We start from the raw sequence: 20,686 nt of genomic DNA on the forward strand, positions 1-20,686 counted from the left end.
CAGAAACCAGTGAAGTTTAGGCTTCAGATCTAAATAAAAAGACAAATTCTGATCTCAATTCCACCAGTGTAAATCTGGAATAATTCCATTGACTTCAGTGGAATTCCTCTGGATTTATCCTGGTGTAAACAAAATCAGAATCTAGCCATTTGCTTTTAGTTTCAAAACCCTACTGCAATCAGATATAAGTAAGGTGACCCTAGCATGCACATTCTCTGCTGCAGCTGTTCAGGAAGTGAAATTCAACCTTTGTTAGTAGTGAGGGAGCCATGAAGAGGCAGAAAGTGGCTACATGGAATGCTCCCCTTTAACCATAGGTGCTCTTTGCCCTCTGTAAAATAGAGACTTTTTGGAGAAATGTGTTGAAGCCAGAGGTGGAAGGAGCAGGAGTTGGGAGCTAACCTATACCCAGGGGCGTGCCTTCTCCCCACTATCCATGACCACCCAAAATCAGAGTCAAAGTACAGCTGAGGAACAACATCTAGGGACAGCACGTTTACTGGTCCTGTCATACTAGTTTGGGTGTGTGTGGTGGTGGGGGCTGCAGCAGAGTTTGGAGAAGCTGGCCAGGATCTTTAGGGTTAGGGACTTCAAATGCTGCATACCAATTCCTCTCCACTGCCTTTTCAGACTCCAACTTTGCCTACACTATGCTGGTCCCAATCACGTAGAGAGAGGGGACACTTTGCTGAGATGTTGCATTAATCTGTTTCACCCCATGCACTTTTAAATAGAAGGGAAAGTGTGTAGAGCTTAATCTTTGTAATTATTTTATAATGGCTTTGTTAATTAAACTAATGATTAAATACTTTTACCCCCTCCTTTTAAATTACTCTGAATTTTGTGTCTTCAGTATAATGCTATGATTGAGATTTTTAAATGCACAGATGTCAGGAAGCTCAAACCTCTGGTTCCCAGAGCACCTGTAACTTGGCCCAGTTATCCATTTGTAATATTTTTCATCGGCGCTTATGAAGTGAAGCCATTTACCATGTAGGATAATTCAAAATCAACTAAATAATTTTCTTCAGACTTTCAAAAACAAAGTCACTTTTGTGTTGGGAGCAGGCATGAGAAATTTCAGCTCAAAAGGTAATTTTTAGGGAAAGTTATTTGGCTGTGAAAACAGAAGCTAAGACTGGAAAAAGTTAACACAACCATAATTATACGGTCACTAGCTGATTGCTATAATATTAGCTATCAAAGAGGTCACTTTTCCTGTTTCTCCTTGGTGTCAGGATAAACTAGTTTTATCAAATGCACACACCCATAGTCAGGAGGATAAAAGAAACTTCATCACAGTTTATGGAGATCATTGTAAAAGAAAGCTCACTTACTTCTTTCTGCAACAGCAGCTTGTCTGTAGTTGAGGGAAACAAAAAGAAAATTCAATTTTAGTTGAGATTAATTTAGGATGACTAGCAAATGGCTAATCTTTGAGATTGCTTTAAATCACTTAAGGAAAACCTTTCTGCACAGTACGTCACTTGATAATTCCACTTTTTCCTTATCAACAAAGATTCAAATCCTCATCCAACAGAAGTCAATGGCAAATCTCTCATTGACTTCAGTGGGACCAGGATTTGGCTCAAAGGATTTTTTTTAGTGTTAAACAAAGTGAACATGAGTACAGTTTCTTGCTTTATTAGCAGCATATTGTATTCAAAATAATACTTGTCATGAGTAATACTTACTTTAATCTTTGGAATTCAACACAGGCTTCATCAAAGGCTTTTAAAAGAGAAAAACTGATGTTAAAAGGTAGTTTTCACAGACCAGTAATCACAAGAAGGTAATTTACATTTTAAGATGTAGATTAAAATGTAATCAGTGTAAGAAAAATTAACATTTGCAGTCTTTGCTTTGATACCATACAAGACTTAAAATGACTAAAGGTTTAATTAAATGAAGTGGTCTGTAGGTAACTGAGGGCTGAATGTGATAATAATAATAAAAAATAATCAGTCTTTAAACACACCAAGAGAGGCTAAGATTATCTCACTAAAGATACCTCAGGAACAAAACTGCAGTGTTCCAAATTAATTATAGCTTTCAGGATTTAAAAAAAAATCAATTTTTAACAAGTATTTTCATGCCCACTGCAAAATTTCACTTTGATGCTCAGGTAACCAACTGAACAGCAAGATTTATTCCTGTTGTAGCTTCTCCATACATTGTTTGATGTTGACAAACCCTTTCTCCCCTTGAGTGAGAAGAAGGGACAAAAACTTTGCCAGAAACTGGGCAAGGGTACAGAATGGAAAACAATTATTTCACTAAATGTGATTCCCCCATCACCTGGAGCCCACAAACACGATGTGGAGTTGGGGCTTTGTGGGTAGAAATGGCTGTGGAAGGAAAGGTTGGACCTCGGGAGCGGCCTGTTTCTGGCACATGTTCTCCTTAGGACTCAAGAGCCTTCTGGGTGGAAATCTATCCCAGAATTAATCCAAACACCATTAGCTTTCCCTCTACACCTTTAACCCCTGTTCTGAATGCTGGTGAAAGATATCGGCACTGACAACTCTGAAGAATTAGCTATTTATAGTGTGACTCCTTTACCTTGTCCAGAAAGATCCAGCTTCCTTGTATGTGTAGTTTTACCATCAAAGAGCTCCATTATATATTTGCCCTTGTCCTGTGGAGTTGGCTCATTGATCTGTAACCAGATCTGCTCTCCAGTAACACCAGTCTTAACTCTGTCTGTATATTTAATCTTGGCATCACTGAAAAATAAAAAGCAACATTATACCTTCCTTTTTATCATATTATAAATGTGAATGACCTTTGTGGCCTCACTGGCCTTGTCTGCACTAGAGAATTTTTGCAAATGGTTCTGTGGTGCTACGCTATGAATTCAAAATTTCAAACTTTTTAGACCAAATTCTGTCTGAAGACTGTGTCATACTAGGAAAGCTGAGGACCAAAGTGGGGCACAGGATGGAATTTTTCTGTTCCAATTCTAGCTCTCCTCACAGCCCACCGAGAGGCTGTGACATGTGCCCTCCATGACCAGAGCTGCAGAGCTCAAGACCCAAGGATCAGTTTAGGAGATCCATGCGTTTCAGCATGTAACCCGAGAATGCATCCCACATTCATATCTCTACCTCATCACATGTTGCTTCTGAATGAGGTGAAAAGGGGGGTTGTACAAGGGGCTATGAATGGCCAGGACATGAATAGATAACAAAGCTGCTTTTGTAGCAACAATATATTTCCATTTAGAGGGCAATTTGGTACAGTGCCAGAATTTGGTCCTTTAGGTAAATACATGCATACATTAGTATATCTCTTTCCACAAAAGTATCCATTTCCCAGCTTTCTAATCAAAGAGCTAATTACCCTAGACAAGGGAGGAAGCTCTTTGTCAAATCAGTCGCTCAATTTCTTTTTATCCTTAAACTAATGTCTTGGAATGTAACAGAGGGCCAGGGAGCAATTTACTAACCCTTGGTGAATTAATGTGATCGTTCTAACATAAAATTAGTTTCTAAAAATTAAACATGAGAGTGAGAGCAAGCAACAAATCTGCAGCATTTGATATTAGCTTCCAGTTTTCAAATGTGTAGGGACTCCTGGCAATGCAAAGTTGAAAGTAGAGATGGTACTAAGCAGATTTAAAATAATCCTCATCAGTCACTCCTTTGGATTTCCCAGTGCATCCTGTCTATTCTGGCTGAGATTTCAAAGCTGCCAGAGAGATTCTGATGCCCACGTGCCATTAATTTAAATGGGGTTTGAAAATCTCATTCTCTGTCTTGTTTTGGTTGGAAGCTCTCCAAGGCACATGTTGGAGTTTAATAGATAAGGGGTCTTATAAGGATGAAACCAGAAATATATATTGCACCTGTTAGTTCTGTAACCAGGGCCAGCTCCAGCATTTCTGCTGCCCCGAGCAAAAAAAAAAAAAAAAAAAAGCCGCGATCGTGATCAGCGGCGGCAATTGGGGGTGGGGGGAGCCGCGATCGGCGGCGGCAGTTCAGGGCAGGTCCTTCGCTCCTAGAGGGAGTGAGGGACCTGCCGCCCCCGAATTGCCACAGGTGCCACCCCTCTCCCTTGGCCGCCCCAAGCACCTGCTTGTTAAGCTGGTGCCTGGAGCTGGCCCTGTCTGTAACTGTACTGTACCTGCAATTTTGTAAAAAAGTGCAATTCAGGGAGACAGACTGGCTGACCTTGAGCTAAACATTTCTGAACTCCAAGTGTTCTTCAGTTTCATGGACCTTCTGGTCATAAATACTTTACTCATGTTCTTCCTCCAGACTGCTAAAAATTAATGGGTCCAATTCCCCTCTGACAGACTGATATAATTCCATTGACTTCAATGGAGCTACGCATGATTACGTGGAAGTAAATGAAAGGAGAATGGGGCCCAGTATTTTAACATATCACTTCCTGTTGAATGTGTAAAACCAAAGAATTTGTAGACTGCTAGCAAGCTTTCATACACTTACTTGTGTAACCAGCTCACCATCAGATCTTCCAAGTAATAATTAACAAAAGAGAATAATCTGATACCCTCTGCTGTGCTCTGGATTTTCAGTTCTGTTGCAGATACAGCTGAAAGAAGAGCACATGTTTTATGCAACCTTACTGCCATTCATGAAGAAGCACAATGAGTCATTCGTCTGACAGGGGAATTAAATACTTACCAATCTTTCTGCACACTTCATTCATCAGATCTGCAAAAGCTGGGGAAACAAAATGCACAGTCTGAGACTCAGTGTCCACAGCTCAAACATACTCAGTAATAGGTTGAAAATTTGGCATGCAGTGTTATGACTCTAAAGCATTCCCTCTAAAGAGTTCCTAACAGAAATCTGATTTGCATTTTAAAATGTATCAGACCCTTATATTCCTCAGTTTCAAGCACAACAAAGCTAAGGAGTGTTTTCAGGCAGCTTGCCTATCTATTCCATGGTTTCAGCACCATGTTTAAACCCTTCACTGCTGAACAGGGCAACATTCTTTTTTTCTAAAGGTGACAGTATTCAAAGGGAATTTTGGCCCTTCCATATCAATGTATTAAATACTGAGTATGAATTTTGCTCCATGTACGGGGCACAGTAAGTAGCAATGAAATCTATAAAATATAGAGAGTTCTATGACTAGAAGTACCCTTAAATAAATTATTGGCAAAACAGATTAATTAAAAAGTCTGTAAGTGCATCCCCCTGGGAACCTAAAATATATCATATTCATAAAATGTTCTAGATCCACAACATTCTTCTACATTAATGGAATTACTTTTAGTATAGTGAGCACACAATTTGAAAACTGTTATAATTGGAATACCCTCAACTGGGGTATCTGAGGAAATATTACAAATAATCTAATTAACAAAAGTATATTGGAATGCTCTGTTGCTGAAAAGTCACCATCAGGATGGTCTCATGGCATCTGTGATAACTTTTGATTTAGGAGCCTGTTTAATATGCAGGAGAAGCAAAAACCACTTGAAAAAGATACCACAATTTGCCTATGCAAAACTCTATCCCAGTATGGGATAAATCATTCAGAATGTTGTCCTGACCTGCTTCCACAAGTTTCAGTTTGCTTTTGTCCTTTCCTCTGTCATCCTTCAGTATTACTTCATAATTACCAGCATCTTTCTTGGAAAACTATAAAGCAATAACAACAAACAGTAGCATTCAAAACAAGTTATTTCAGAGAGCAATATTGTTTCTGTCCTGGTGATTTATGTGGCTGGCAAAAAATATATATGGACACCAAATTTAACCTTCTATCTGTATACTCTTTCTCACTAGGTATAGAATTTTGTTCCTTTTACAGTTTGGGAACTGAGGCACAGAGAAACTAAGGCTACATCTACATTACGGGGGGGGGGGGTCGATTTAAGATACGCAAATTCAGCTACGCGAATAGTGTAGCTGAATTCGACATATCGCAGCCGACATACCCCGCTGTAGGGACGGCGGCAAAATCGACCTCTGCGGCTTCCCGTCGACGGCGCTTACTCCCACCTCCGCTGGTGGAGTAAGAGCGTCGATCCCCGAGAGGTCGATTTCTACCCGCCGATTCAGGTGGGTAGTGTAGACCCAGCCTAAGTGGCTTGTTCTAGAGCACACATGAAACCTGCAGCAGAACTAGGAACTGAACCAATATCTCATTAATTTTTGTGTAGTGCCTTAAGCACAAGACCAGGCTTCCTCTCGCTGATTGATAGGAGCACACATTACTGTTTAACCCTTTTCTAATGTAATCAGCACAGCAGTCTGATGTAATCTTCCAGCTCTTTAAACTGATTTAAAAGGGAAGTGTGAAGCTCTTTAGCTCTTTCTCACAGTTTCCTGAAAATCTGAATTCACAAGGATTTAAATAGAAATTTGCTGTAGCCAAAAAATAAATGCAAGGTAAGCTTTTTCTTTATAAACTATATCCCAGTTCCTATCTATAGTAGATATGTTGGAATATCAGATTAGATCACATCTATGAACTGAACTGAATACAGTGGATCTGTACATCAAAAAGCCAAGAGTCACTCACCTCTGATATCAGCAGAGTACATACGCCATCCTTAAAGTCATGCTCCTCATCCACCATTATCTCCCTCCCATCTTTGTACCAAACAATGTGCGTTTCCTTCTTAATATTAGCCACCTAAAACATATGAAAAGCACATCAGTATTATCCTATTATTTTAATATAGTGAATTGAGTGCTAGGTGTATCAGCTTATGTGAAAGGGGACACAGAATCCAGAACTTAACTGATTACAGGTGTAAGCAGAATCAGAATGGGCTCCACCCTGACATCTGGTGGTGAGCTGTGGAAAAGGACTTCAGGGGCTGATCTCATTTGCATGGGCACACCCACCCTGCCTAGCATGATGGGACTGCTTGCTCAAATGGTCACTTTGGCTGCTGTGGGATTCCCAGTCTCTTTGTTATTGGGGCAGGAGTAATAAAGGGTTGTTATCCTCATTATGTGAATCAAGGACAGTAGAACTGTACTTGGCATTTTATGATGGGGGGACTTGCCCTCAACTAAGTAGCACTCGCTAGGGACATGGGTTCCAAAGCCTAGTGAATAGAGAAATGTGGGGGACAGATGCGTGTATCTTGTAGTGCGGAGCCTAAACACCACTATTATTTTCTCCTATCTCCACTATGTAACAACAGAGCTAATTTTGATTCTATTAGGAGTCTTATTACATGCTACAGAGCTGAAGTCACTCATACCTGGGTTTAAGCATTTGACCTACTTTGAGCTAGTGGTGTACCAGCTAAAATTGCTGAGAGGTTGAGGGGGGGGCTGAAGACAAGTTGGTGAGTGGCTAGCAGGACAGCTAGTGGAGAGGAGTGGATAGGGGAGAGGTGCAGCTGGTGGAGAAGTGTGGCTGGGGAAACAGCTGGCAGTGAAGATTGTAGCAGAACTCCATGGAGAGGTATGGCAATCAGCAGTCAACCTGAGCAGTGGTGCATGTAAGATGCCCGCCCCCATATCTTCCCCCACTTCTACCCAGGCTGGGAGGTGAAACTCTGCAGATGAACTTCTGAACTCGGGGTGGGGGGGTTGCACTGACCAAGGACAGAAACTGTGGGAGGGGTTGCTGGACTTAAGACCCTGAGGGGAAAAGGACACTGCCAAACTTACTTGGAGGTGGGTCTTTTGCTCATGGTTTGTGTTATGAATCCTGTTTGTGGTGTTTCCCCAACATAATGCCGCATTGTTTCCCTCCTTTATGAAAAGGCTTTTGCTATACTCAGACTCCGTGCTTGTGAGACGGGAAGTATTGCCTCTCAGAGGTGGCCAGGGGGGTGGTATGTAATTGTCCCAGGTCACTGGGTGGGGGCTTGAGCCGGTTTGGGCGTTCTGTTATTGAAACGGAACCCCTAAATACTGAACCCAGCCCTTGTTCCTGCCAACTCTGATGGGCAGAAGGGTTACACACGGGACAAAAAGTGAAAAACAGGGAGAGTGCTACAGGTCCCAGGGTCAAATGAGAGATCCAGGGGGAACACAGAGCAGGGAACCCTGAACAATCTCCACTGCTCTGAGAAGGAGTCAGCGAACACCACCCAGAGGAACTCTGCCCAAATCAGAGCAAAGAATAGGAACCAAAAAAAGGCTTTAGAGCATTCTGAGAGAGAGACCCCCCCCCGACACACACACATCTTGCTTGCTCCTCCTAGACTGAAGGATGGTTGACAGTGCTGGAGAACAAAGCCCTTTTATCCACTCCTGGATTGAGGAATAGGTTGTTCAGTCTACTTGTTCATTATATTCTTGGCCTTTCTTCTGAGACGGCAAACAAGAGCATACTGTTTTTGTGGCATATATGCACTAGGGACTGGACTGATATCACCGATGCATTTCAGAAAGGACAGAAGAGAGCTGCCAAATTATAACAACATTATGACCTAGAGATGAAATGCTCTGTATCCCTTTAGAACAGAGTCTCCTTCCTGTCTCTCACCCCTGCTCCCTGGTTCTCCTTACTATTTAATATTTATAGCACAATAGGACCAAGAGGCCTCCAGTCAGGTTCAGGGTATCATTGTGCTAAGCCCTGCACAAACTTCAATGAAAGCAGAGTCCCCGCCTGGAGGAGCTAACTCTCCCTCCTGATCTCTTTCTCTCCCATACTTAAAGACTAAGGCTTTACTGTTAGATTGAGAAGCTATTCCTGCTAAAAGAAACAGTGGTTTGACCATATCAGTTATAGTGATAGTGCCTGCTAGGCACTTCCCTGAGGAAAGGGAGGTATGGAGTTAAAACATCCCAGTGGGAGCACTATGGAGACCAAACAGAAGGAGGAGAGTACAGTGAAGAAGTCAACCTTAAATTCCAAATCACCCAAGTCCAACGGTCAGAGGCTCAGCTCCTCATGGCACTATCCAATATGCAGATGAAGCATGCCTGTTTGCAACACCCCTTAATGGAATGCGGTATGTGTTCCCTTCTTCTGACCTGCTCTGCTTAGAAGGGCCCCTGCCTCCTCCCCACAGATCACCCTTTGGGAGCATTAAGAAGAAAGCAGTTTGTGCCCAAGACAGCACAGAATCTGTGACTGTGTCCAGATGTAATTGGGGGAATACAAAGAAAAAGGAAACCTCTTTGCACTCTTCCCCACCTTGCACACCTGTGCAGTGACTGGCCACAATCTGGTCCAGTATATCTCTTGCTTAACTATCTGAACAGTGTTGAAAACCAGCCAACTCTTACCTTGCATTTCAACAACACATTGCAATCAGCGGTAACTTCCCATCCCAGATACTCAACAAAATGAGGACCTGTTTAAAATGAGTTTTATAAAATCAGATGAGCAATAATCACAATACAAAAGACAAGTCAAATGAACTTTTCTTGCTAGATATACTGTTATTTTTATAATGTCAGAAATATAGGCTTTTATTCTTTATTCTTTATGTAAAAAATGAGGTAAGGAATTAATTAGAATTGAATAGGCATTTGTATTTCAAAATATCATATTTAAACCTGCTCCTACATTTAATCAGCCAAAAGATGCCTGAACTCCTTTCATTTGCATATGATTATGCTGTTCATTACCTTGTTTCCTGAACCACTCTTGCCTCTGAAAGTCTGCTTCGTTCTGTAGCTTCTTGAACACTAGGGATCAAAAACAGTCAGGAAAACAAATATGAGCCTTCTAGACAGAGTATCTCCTTAGTTGGGAATGGGATATTATTGTATTGTAGGGGTGAAATCCTGACCCTGCTGAAGTCAATGGGAGTTTTGCTATTAACTTCAAGCTTTTCACCCCAGGTCGCTGATAGTAAATACTTCATGTGTTAAGTATTTCAGCTGTCACAATGTTATTACAGCTGACCCAGGCTCTCCTAGCCACCCACAGATATTAAACCTTTTACACGTATCCAACCCTTTTGAGGAAATGTGTGTTATTGATGGTGGTTCATTCAGCACTTGAGGACCCTCTTAAACTCATTTGTTATAGTAAATGTCAATGTAATGCTACAATGAGTAATATTTAATTCACGTAAGAGAAAAGATCAAAGAGAAAAGTATGAATTGTAAATATATCTGAATATATGCCACCAAAAGGAGAAGACATTTAGTGTCACTAATCTAATCACATTTGATCCTCTGAGGAAGGAAAACAAGAATGGCAGCAGAATCATCAAGCAGTTGAAATGTAGACAGCTGTAGGTATATCTGAATATCTAACTTGAAATAGGAGAACACTCCCAAGTATCTCCAACAACATTTGCATCACATTAGCATTGTGGGACATTTTCATTGTAGATATAGGAAAACTAGCTAGACAGATGTGAGAGAGACATTATAGGTAGTATATGGCACCTGCCATCTTCCAAGCACGCTGCAAAATTAATTAATCCACACAATGCCTCTGTGGGGCATGTAAGTAATAGAAATGGTTGGAAAATGTGAACATTTTTCCTAAAGATTATAATGGAAAAATTTCCTTTTTCCCCATTTAAAAAAATTCTGAAACTTGACCAGATTTAGTAGGTGTTATTATCCCCATTCTACAGATAGGTAAACTGAAGCAGAGATGTTAAGTGACTTGCTCAAGGACATGATCGATATTAAGAAATTAGTGTAAGAGCACAGATCAAGACTCAGGAGTCACTGGCTCCTTAGTTCATCACACTGCACTAGTTGTAAAAGTGAAGTTCTAGATGAGCTTACCATCACCAATAAGGACAAGACTGGATTGGTTTGTTGCTTTTCCATCCTGAAGTTGGAAGGTATAAGTCCCTTCATCGTTGTCCTCAATTTTATCCATGATCATTTCAATAAGGCCAGTATTATGGTCCACCTTCATCTTATATTTCTTCAGGAACAAAAAGAAAAGTGAGAGTAATGGTCTTCTTCAGAATCAGAAAAGACTCATCTATCTGGCCACATTCTATAATACACTTAATAACATTCTTTATTTTCTTTATTCAGATTTGTTCATTGTCTCTGTCCCGGGCTGTATGCACATAACTAAACATATACATAAAATATGTTAATCAAATATGATATAAGCATATTTATTATTATCATAATTCTTTATATCTGTTCTGTACTGAGCATCATGTTCTGTTTCATTAGAAAGGATTTTTTTAAATATATGAAAACTATTGCCCAACTCTTCAACACAATATTTTCCCTGAGATGATGCTTTTATATCTTACTTCTATAGCATGCCCTGCCATGCCCTCTAACCAATGTAGTGGAATGCTAGAGACTTCATATGTTTTGGGGTTAAAAAAAGTTCTCTGCCTGTTGCTTATGGGAACTTGCACATAACATAGGCCCTGATTTTGGGTTACATCCAGAATTTTGGTCAGTGGTGTAATCAGAATTCAGGGGGTGGGCACATGGATGAGGAAATGTGGGGATGTGGTTTGAATGCACTGCACTCTGGGAATTTTGGTCTCCTGGAATGACCTACAGAGGGATATGGACGGTAGCTAAATTACAGGACTGCCTTGTTCTGAGGATTGGAATGGTCCCTAGCTGCTTAGAGAATCTGGATGCCCACAAAGGTGGCCAGAGGTGATCGGGGTGGGGGGACACGTGGGGTCACAGGCCTCACCAGATTTCTCGGGCCACCTCTCGCCAGGATGCCCAACAGCGGCTCCCCCTGGTGGTGGCACTCACCATGTGTCTGTACAGCGTGGGGAGGGAGGAAGCAGCAGGGCACTGAGCTGGCTGTGGGCTGAGCTCCCCATCGCTACATGGGCTGCTGCTTCTTCCCTGCTGCTGGAGTCCAAGCGCTTCCTGCTGCCTGCTTCGCAGACTGCTCACTGACGTAAGTGAGGGGGACATCTTCGAGATCGGGAAGAGGAACTGTGACATGGTCCTCAGCGCCAAGCAACTCAGGTGGAGCCCTATCCAGCCCAAGAGCCCTGGAGGTGAGTGAGCAGAGGGGGCTAGCGGGCAGAGTGGGAAAGTGGGGTGGACTATGCTGTTGCTGCTGCTTGCTGCTCCAATGCACTCCCAGTAGCAGCTTTCTGCTGCTGGGGGTGCACTGAAACAGCACCAGCCTTCAATGTGCCTATCAAGATGAAGGCAATTTGGGGGTGTCATATTCCTCCCTCCAACAAAAAGTGACTGATAATTCTCCAACTTCTTGTTCACTGAGACGATCCAGTCCCCAAGCACCATCCCACCCTGGTGCCACCCATCCTGATGGCGTGTGGGGGATTGTGCCTCCCAATTGTGTTGCTCCTTTTGTTGGTCTTGTTTTGAACACTGGCTAAATTGACTGAAGAGCATTCAGGCAGGGAGGATGCCTGCAAGCTCTGCAGGGGGCTGGGCACTCACAGGACAGAGAGCAGGAGGAGGAGGAGGTAGTTGCTAGTGTATGTTGTCTACATACACCGAGTTTCAGGGAGTGGAGGCAGAGGCAACACATGGGGCGGTCACGTGCCCCCACAGAACTGTTTAGTTGTGCCCTCCCCCACTATCCACAGTTATGTATTGCCTCTGCAGGTGGCAGAAAGCCACTCTGAGTGCACCCTCCTGAACTGCATCCAGCAGTGCTCACCCACAGCTCAGAATGTGGGCACAATCTTTATACTGATGTTTTCATGTTATGTTTTCCATGTAAATGCATTAGAGCAGTGGGACCTGATTATATCCAAAGTGCTTAGCTGGAACATTGATACCTATTGCTTACAAAAGTCAGAAAACCATAAGCAATAAAAGTCATACCTCTCCATTAACAATTTCCTTGTCATTAAATACAAAGTTGACCTTTGCATTGCCAGACAGCTTTTCAGCCTGCAGCCAGAATCGCACTTGTCCCTTCTCCAGAAGTTCAGCTGCCAGCTCAGACTTAAGTGGGACAGCTACGAAAAGGAAAGAAAAGACTGAAGAGAATCTTTCCTTTGTTTCACAACTATTCTTTTCCATCGTCAAAAAGCCAATTCTCCCATTGATAGGTGTAGAATTTATGGAAGTGTGTTGTCTGCCCCCACCCTCTGTGTAGTTGTTCTATTGTTCCGGGTCACTAGGGCTGTGTAGAGCTAGAAATATTCAGCATTTGAGTTATATTTGATGCTGCTCCATTCTAACTCAAAGAAAAATCTGTCTCAAAGGTAAACTGAAAATATCTCTGTAGCATGATGTGAGTGTGTATGGCCCAGAAAGAACCATGCTTTATGACTCACTCTGTAATGTTATAATAAAATGTCAAAATGACTCAGCAGAAAAAAATAGCCTGCAAGGTCTTGCCTTCAAGGGTAATCAGAAAGTAAACAGCTGAACCCCACGCTGGTCCTTCATTCCTAGAATTGATCATGTGTGTCATATCATGCCAAAAATTTCAGCAGTACACTCCGTTTTCAAAGAGATAACCAGAAACACTGACATTACGAGTCACATTCATTATTGATGTAAGCAGGGTCAACTCCATTGAATGGCATTGTGGCCATTTACGTTACAGTACATTTAGCCATGGTTTTAGTTTTCCCATTATTGACAAGTTCAAGTCTTCATCTTATTTTCATTCTAACTTTTCCTTAGGCTTTAGCTTACGTGGAAAACACAAGCAATTAGACCTAGTGATATAGGGGCTGATTTTTGAAAGGTGTTGAGCATCTAAATAGCTCTCCTTGATTTTTACCTAGATTCACAGAGCTATGCAAACAGTACATGAACACTTCTCTACTCTCCTATGAGTATACAGCTTATACAAGCATAAGTATATGAGGAGCTCCCAAAATATAATAAGGACATGTCAGATTTGTAGTCTGAATTAGTGTGTCATTGTTTTTCATCTGTGAGAATACTGTAAAGTGTATGCATGGAAGGGTGTGACATTGTCCCGGAGCTACTGAGATGGATCTACAAACATCTTTGTGATACAATCAGGGGGAGAATCTTTTCATTTGTTTATATAGTCTGGTAATGGCTGTAGAACTAAATGTGAAACTCTCCTATCATATAGATATTGGTAGAGGTCATGTGACATATAAAGGACTCAACAACAGTAAAGTGGGGCTATGCATGCTATACTGTAAAACAGAATACCCAAAGTATGAACAGCACAACTCTGGGTTGTGAAACTGTTTCAGATACAAGGCTGTACTGCAGGGCATATTAGCCTGTTTTCTAGCAGGGCTAGTCTGGCATTTTTCCTTTGTCATCTCCATTGCTCAGCTCCACTTGCCAGCAGCAGGGAGTGAAACTTACAAATCATTTTCACTTTTCTTCCCACTTCTCACACCTGGAAATGGCTCCTTTAAAGATTTTCACCTCTTCACTTGCTTGCTCCTCCCAGAACCCTACCGCACCTTCTGGAGCAGGCAACATGCATGAAAGTGGCTGCCTCCCAGTCTGCTCTGAATCAGGCTGTGAAGCACAGGTGGAAGCTTCACTCTGCACATGAGACTGCTCTGTCTGCCTCTCTCTCACACACACATCCTTGTCCTGAGTAGCAGGGAACCCTCTTCCTTTCTCCCCCACCTGAAGACATCTGATAGGTAGGGAAATGGGGGAATAGCCAAAAGGGGAAGGAGGATGGGCAGTAACTAGCAGGAAAAGGGGAAGGTGGAAAATGGAGTCATCAGGGGATTGGCTACGGCAACTGGGAGGCGAGCAGAGCACCACCACTTTCTCCTCATTTTGACTCCTGCATGTTAGTGCAATGGTGCTGTAAAAAGCTTCCTCACTTACTATGAGAAATGAGAGGTGCCTTGGATCTTACTTAATCTCTAAAAACAAAAGGAGAGAAATGCCAGATGTACCAGTGTTTGCAACAGGAAGTGGGTGTAAATGAAGAAATTAGGCTGTGCTGCTTTTGTTTTACTGTCAGGTTTGTGGCAATTTTAAACTCTTAACTTGATTTGTATGTAATTAACTATGAATATCTTAGCCTAAAATGGAAAGAAAAAAACCAAGCTTCCCAGAGGCTGTTCTATAAAGGACTAAAATAAGCTAAAGGCATCTTCTTCTGTGAAAAGAAGTCACTCCCCAGTCCACAAGACTAACAAGACTGAGTCCTTGTGCTTTCCAACAAAAGTGTTCATTTAAAAATGTGTCCATATTATGAAGCACTAACTGGCAGCTGTATTGGAAACTTCTAACAATCTTGCTTCTGAGTTTTACTTCCTATTCTGTATAGTGTCTCAACTTATCACAAGCACCTGATTAAACCTCCTTTAGCAGTTACCAAGTTGAAGAGCAGCTATACAGAGGACTTACCCATCCTTCTTGGCCCTGTGCAGCTACTACACTCATACATTGTCTATGTTCAGTAAGGGTATGTCCACACAGCAAAGAAAAACCCCTGGCTGGCCTGTGCCAACCAACTCAGGCTCGTGGGCCTGGGGCTGAGGGGCTGTTTCACTGCTGTCTAGACTTCCAGGCTTGGGACCTCCCTCCCTGCAGGGTCCTAAAAGCCAGGCTCCAGTCCAAGCCCAGAAATCTACACAGCAATGAAATAGCCTTGCAGCCTGAGCCATGTGAGTCCGTTGGTATGGACCAGCCATGGGTTTTTCTTTGCTGTGTATACCTGTGTATACATACCTTTTGTGTGGAGTACTCAAGCAGCCCACTTACCAATAAGCTTGCCAGCTGTAGTTGTTTCTGAACACAAGTTAAATGTGTTAAAGTAAGCACTGAGCAGTTTAAATAAATTAACATGCAAGTGTTTAAGTTGAACATGCAAGTTCTAGTGATTAATTTTCACATACATTACTAATTTTGTTAGTGCTTGTAAAAATAGTTTATCCGGAGGTGAGACTGAAGCTCTGCATATACCCGAGGGGGTCTCATTCTATTTTCTCTTCTCTTAGGCATTTGCGGATACAATTCATCTTATTGTTACTTAATACTTTACAGTGTCTAGATATATGGTGGGTCCCTGACAATACAAAGGGAAAGACGTGATCTCTGCCCTGAAGAACTCACACTCTTATATAGAACATGACACAGTCAGGGGGAACAATCGACAGAGAAGGGATGGGGTGAAGAAGGGCAAAGGGTGATGGAATACGACTTTGTGGTTACTAACTTTGGTTACAATTAAGAGTTTATTTTTGTTGCTGATTTTATTATATATTAATAATATTGTTGACTTGCTTTTGGTGACATCATAGAAGAAGTAAGTCTTAAAAAGAGATTTGAATGATGAGAAGGTAGCAGATTGTAGAGTTTGGGAGGTCATTCCACATGCAGGGAATGGCATAGAAAAAGTCATGGAGGTTGTTGGGGAAGAAGCAAACAAGTGGGACATCGAGGTTGGCATCACTGGATCAGAAAAGGCCAGTTAGTGCATGACACAATAAGAGACCATGACGGATATGTAGACCGGAGTAGAGTTGTGTAGGGCCTTGAAGTGGTGTAGAAAAGGGAGGAAGTGGAGGATTCAGAATGAGAGATGTTGTGGTCAGACTAATAGGCAAGGAAGACCATTTTAGCAGTCACGGTTTGGATGGACTGGAGGGGTGGAGGTTTGAGTAGCTGAGATAAAGATAGGAGGTGATGGACAAGAAAAGACGGTTACTCACCGTTGTAACTGTTGTTCTTCGAGATGTGTTGCTCATATCCATTCCATTAGGTGTGTGCGCGCCGCGTGCACGATCGTCGGAAGATTTTCTACCCTAGCAACACCGGTGGGTCGGCTGTGGAGCCCCCTAGAGTGGCGCCTTCATGGCGCTGAATATATACCCCAGCCGACCCGGCGCCCCCTCAGTTCCTTCTTGCCGGCTACTCCGACAGTGGGGACGGGGGGCGGGTTTGGAATGGATATGAGCAACACATCTCGAAGAACAACAGTTACAACGGTGAGTAACCGTCTTTTCTTCTTCGAGTGCTTGCTCATATCCATTCCATTAGGTGACTCCCAAGCCCAACTTAGGTGGTGGGGTCGGAGTGAGACATTGCTGTGTGCAAAACCGCTGATCCGAAAGCAGCATCGTCTCTGGACTGCTGCACTAGTGCATAGTGAGCTGTAAATGTGTGGACTGATGACCAAACCGCTGCTCTACAAATGTCCTGGATCGGAACTTGTGCCAGGAAAGCCGTCGAGGAAGCCTGGGCCCTCATGGAGTGAGCGGTGAGGTGCGGTGCTGAGACACCTGCCAGGTCATAGCAAGTCCGGATGCAAGACGTAATCCAGGAGGATAGGCGTTGTGAGGAGACCGGTGAGCCTTTCATTCGGTCGGCCACTGCAACGAAGAGTTGCGTCGTCTTTCTAAAGTGCTTTGTGCGGTCAATATAGAAGGCCAGGGCCCTTCGTACGTCCAGGGAATGCAAACGTTGATCCTGGCGAGTGGCATGTGGTTTGGGATGAAAGACCGGGAGAAAGATGTCCTGGTTGATATGAAAAGGAGAAACCACCTTAGGGAGAAAGGCAGGATGTGGACAAAGCTGCACTTTATCCTTATGGAAAACTGTATAAGGGGGCTCGGATGTAAGCGCCCTGAGTTCAGAAACGCGCCTTGCTGAGGTGATGGCTACAAGGAAGGCTGTCTTCCAGGATAGGTACAAAAGTGAACAGGTGGCCAGTGGCTCGAATGGAGGACCTGTGAGCTTGGAGAGAACCAGGTTGAGGTCCCACGTCTGAACGGGCTGACGTTGTTGTGGGTACATCCGGTCTAAGCCCTTGAGGAATCTAACGACCATCGGGTTAGAGAATACCGAGGACGCGAGTTCCCCTGGGTGAAAGGCCGATATAGCGGCCAGGTGAACTCTAATTGAAGATATCGCCAACCCCTGCTGTTTTAGGGAGAGGAGATATTCCAAAATGAGAGGAATGGGTGCCTGCAACGGGGACATGGCTCGTTGTTCGCACCAACAGGAGAACCGCTTCCACTTGGCCAGGTACGTGGTGCGTGTTGAGGGCTTCCTACTGCTCAGCAGAATCTGTTGGACAGAGTGCGAGCATTGCTGCTCTGCCTGGGTGAACCATGGAGCAGCCACGCCGTGAGGTGGAGTGATTGCAGGTCGGGGTGACGCAGCCGGCCGTGGTCCTGAGAGATGAGATCCGGACACAACGGAAGCGGGATCGGTGTCTGAACCGAGAGTTCCAACAGTGTGGTGTACCAATGTTGTCTCGGCCACGCTGGAGCGACCAGAATTACCTGTGCCTGGTCTCTGCGCAATTTGAGCAGTACCTTGTGGACTAGAGGAAACGGAGGGAAGGCATAAAACAGGTGGTCTTTCCAGGGAAGGAGAAACGCATCCGAGAGGGAGCCCGGAGCTCGACCTTGTAGGGAGCAGAACACGTGGCACTTCCTGTTGTCTCGAGATGCAAACAGGTCTATCTGGGGAAACCCCCACTTTTGGAAGATGGAATGTATGATGTCCGGACGGATAGACCACTCGTGCGTCTGGAAGGACCTGCTGAGTCGGTCCGCTAGAGTGTTCTGGACTCCAGGGAGGAACGATGCCGTGAGATGGATTGAGTGGGCGATGCAGAAGTCCCACAGGCGAATGGCCTCTTGGCATAGAATTGACGAACGTGCTCCTCCTTGCTTGTTGATGTAAAACATGGCCGTGGTGTTGTCGATGAGAACTAACACACATCGGCCACGTAGGAGGTTGAGAAATGCCTGGCACGCCAGGCGCACCGCCATCAGTTCCCGAACATTGATGTGCAGGGCTAGCTGGGGTGCAGTCCACAGACCCTGGGTATGGTGTTCGTTGAGATGGGCGCCCCAACCCAGAGATGAAGCGTCTGTGACCAGGTGCAGAGAGGGTTGTGGGGCGTGAAATGGCATCCCCTCGCAGACCACATTGTGATCTAGCCACCAGGTGAGGGAGGTCAGGACCGAGATCGGGACCGTGACCACCATGTTCAGGCTGTCCCGATGTGGTCGATATATTGACGACACCCAGGTCTGGAGTGGGCGAAGCCGAAGTCTGGCATGCCTGGTTACGTACGTGCAGGAAGCCATGTGACCCAGCAGGGTAAGGCACGACCTCACCGTGGTAGTTGGGAACGCCTGGAGCCCTTGAATGAGGCTCGTGATGGTGCCAAATCGGTTGTCTGGCAGGATGGCTTGTGCACGTCTGGAGTCTAGAACTGCGCCTATGAATTCTATTCTCTGGGTAGGTTCTAGAGTGGATTTGTCCTTGTTGAGTAGGATGCCCAACTCGTTGAATGTGTGCACTATTATGTGGACGTGAGCTTGAACTTGCTCCTTGGTGCGACCGCGTACCAGCCAGTCGTCTAGGTACGGGAACACCTGTATCCCTTGCCGACGAAGGTACGCTGCCACGACAGCCATACATTTCGTGAACACTCTTGGGGCCGAGGATAGGCCGAAGGGAAGGACTGCAAATTGGTAGTGCACCGCGTTTACCACGAATCGCAGGAAGCGTCTGTGAGGTGGGTAAATTGAGATGTGAAAGTATGCGTCTTTCATGTCGAGGGCGGCGAACCAGTCTCCAGGATCGAGGGAAGGGATAATGGCCCCCAAAGAGACCATGCGGAACTTCAACTTTACTACGAATTTGTTGAGTCCGCGCAAGTCCAAGATGGGCCGCAGACCTCCTTTGGACTTGGGGATCAGGAAGTAACGGGAATAAAATCCCCTGCCCCTTAACTCTATTGGAACCTCCTCTATGGCCCCCATGGCCAGGAGCGTAGAAACCTCCTGTATAAGAAGTTGCTCGTGAGAAGGGTCCCTGAAGAGGGACGGGGAAGGCGGGTGGGAGGGGGGGATAGAAGAAAACTGGATAGCGTATCCCCTCTCCACCGTGCGGAGGACCCAACAGTCCGAAGTTATAAGGGACCAAGCGCGGTGGAAGTGGGAGAGACGATCCTGAAAGGAGGGGGCTGGATCCTGGGGGATGACTGGGGCGCCGTCCTCGACCGCACCTTCAAAAGTTCTGTCTAGGACCTGAAGGTGGTCTTGGTGGCCCCTGGTTCTGACCGGGTTGAGGGCCAGCCCATCTTCTCCTACCACCTCGCCCTCGCCTCCGGGCCGAGTCTTGTCTCTGACGAGGCGGGGGGGGGGGGTAGAAGCGCTGAGGCTGCGGCCTAAATGGTCTGCGCTGAGGGCCCACAACATGCATCCCCAGGGAGCGCATGATTGTTCTCGAGTCCTTGAGGCTCTGCAGGCGAGAGTCCGTCTTGTCTGAGAACAATCCATGTCCCTCAAAGGGCAGATCCTGTAGGGTTTGCTGCAGCTCCGGAGGCAAACCCAAAACCTGAAGCCAGGAGATCCTGCGCATAGCGATACCCGAAGCCAGGGTCCTCGCAGCTGAGTCTGCTATGTCCAAGGAGGCCTGCAAGGAGGTCCGAGCCACCTTCTTGCCCTCCTCTACCATGGCTCCAAACTCTTCCCTGGACTCCTGGGGAATCAACTCCTTAAACTTCCCCATAGAGTTCCAGGAGTTAAAATTGTAGCGGCTCAGTAGCGCCTGTTGGTTCGCCGCTCTAAGTTGCAGCCCTCCGGCTGAGTAAACCTTACGGCCAAACAAATCGAGCCGCTTAGCCTCTTTTGATTTAGGCGCTGCAGCCTGCTGGCCGTGGCGCTCTCGTGCGTTCACTGATTCCACCACCAGTGAACACGGTTGGGGGTGGGTATACAAGTACCCGTAGTCCTTAGACGGGACAAAGTATTTCCTTTCCACCCCTCTCGCTGTGGGTGGGATAGAGGCAGGAGTTTGCCATATCGTATCCGCATTCGTTTGAATCGTGCGGATCAGGGGTAACGCCACCCTCGATGGGGCATCCGCTCCAAGGATATTCACGATCGGGTCGTGCACCTCCACTA

General features: G+C 44.8%; 1 protein-coding gene across 8 annotated transcripts in view; it reads right to left on the reverse strand.

The window, feature by feature from the left end:
- Positions 1-20,686, reverse strand: part of MYOM1 (myomesin 1) — a 107,383-nt gene that overhangs the window by 17,598 nt on the left and 69,099 nt on the right. For all 8 annotated transcript variants that reach the window (XM_054017452.1, XM_054017451.1, XM_054017448.1 and 5 more), the window contains 11 exons: positions 12,669-12,805; positions 10,653-10,797; positions 9,531-9,590; positions 9,186-9,253; positions 6,505-6,618; positions 5,531-5,618; positions 4,650-4,688; positions 4,452-4,557; positions 2,563-2,726; positions 1,695-1,731; positions 1,338-1,360 (listed from right to left, as the gene is read on the reverse strand). In XM_054017452.1, coding sequence (XP_053873427.1) covers positions 1,338-1,360; positions 1,695-1,731; positions 2,563-2,726; positions 4,452-4,557; positions 4,650-4,688; positions 5,531-5,618; positions 6,505-6,618; positions 9,186-9,253; positions 9,531-9,590; positions 10,653-10,797; positions 12,669-12,805 — 981 coding nt within the window. The remainder of the gene's footprint in view (positions 1-1,337; positions 1,361-1,694; positions 1,732-2,562; positions 2,727-4,451; positions 4,558-4,649; positions 4,689-5,530; positions 5,619-6,504; positions 6,619-9,185; positions 9,254-9,530; positions 9,591-10,652; positions 10,798-12,668; positions 12,806-20,686) is intronic.

Source organism: Malaclemys terrapin, chromosome 2, assembly GCF_027887155.1.
Source record: "Malaclemys terrapin pileata isolate rMalTer1 chromosome 2, rMalTer1.hap1, whole genome shotgun sequence".
NCBI classification, from domain to species: Eukaryota; Metazoa; Chordata; order Testudines; family Emydidae; genus Malaclemys; species Malaclemys terrapin.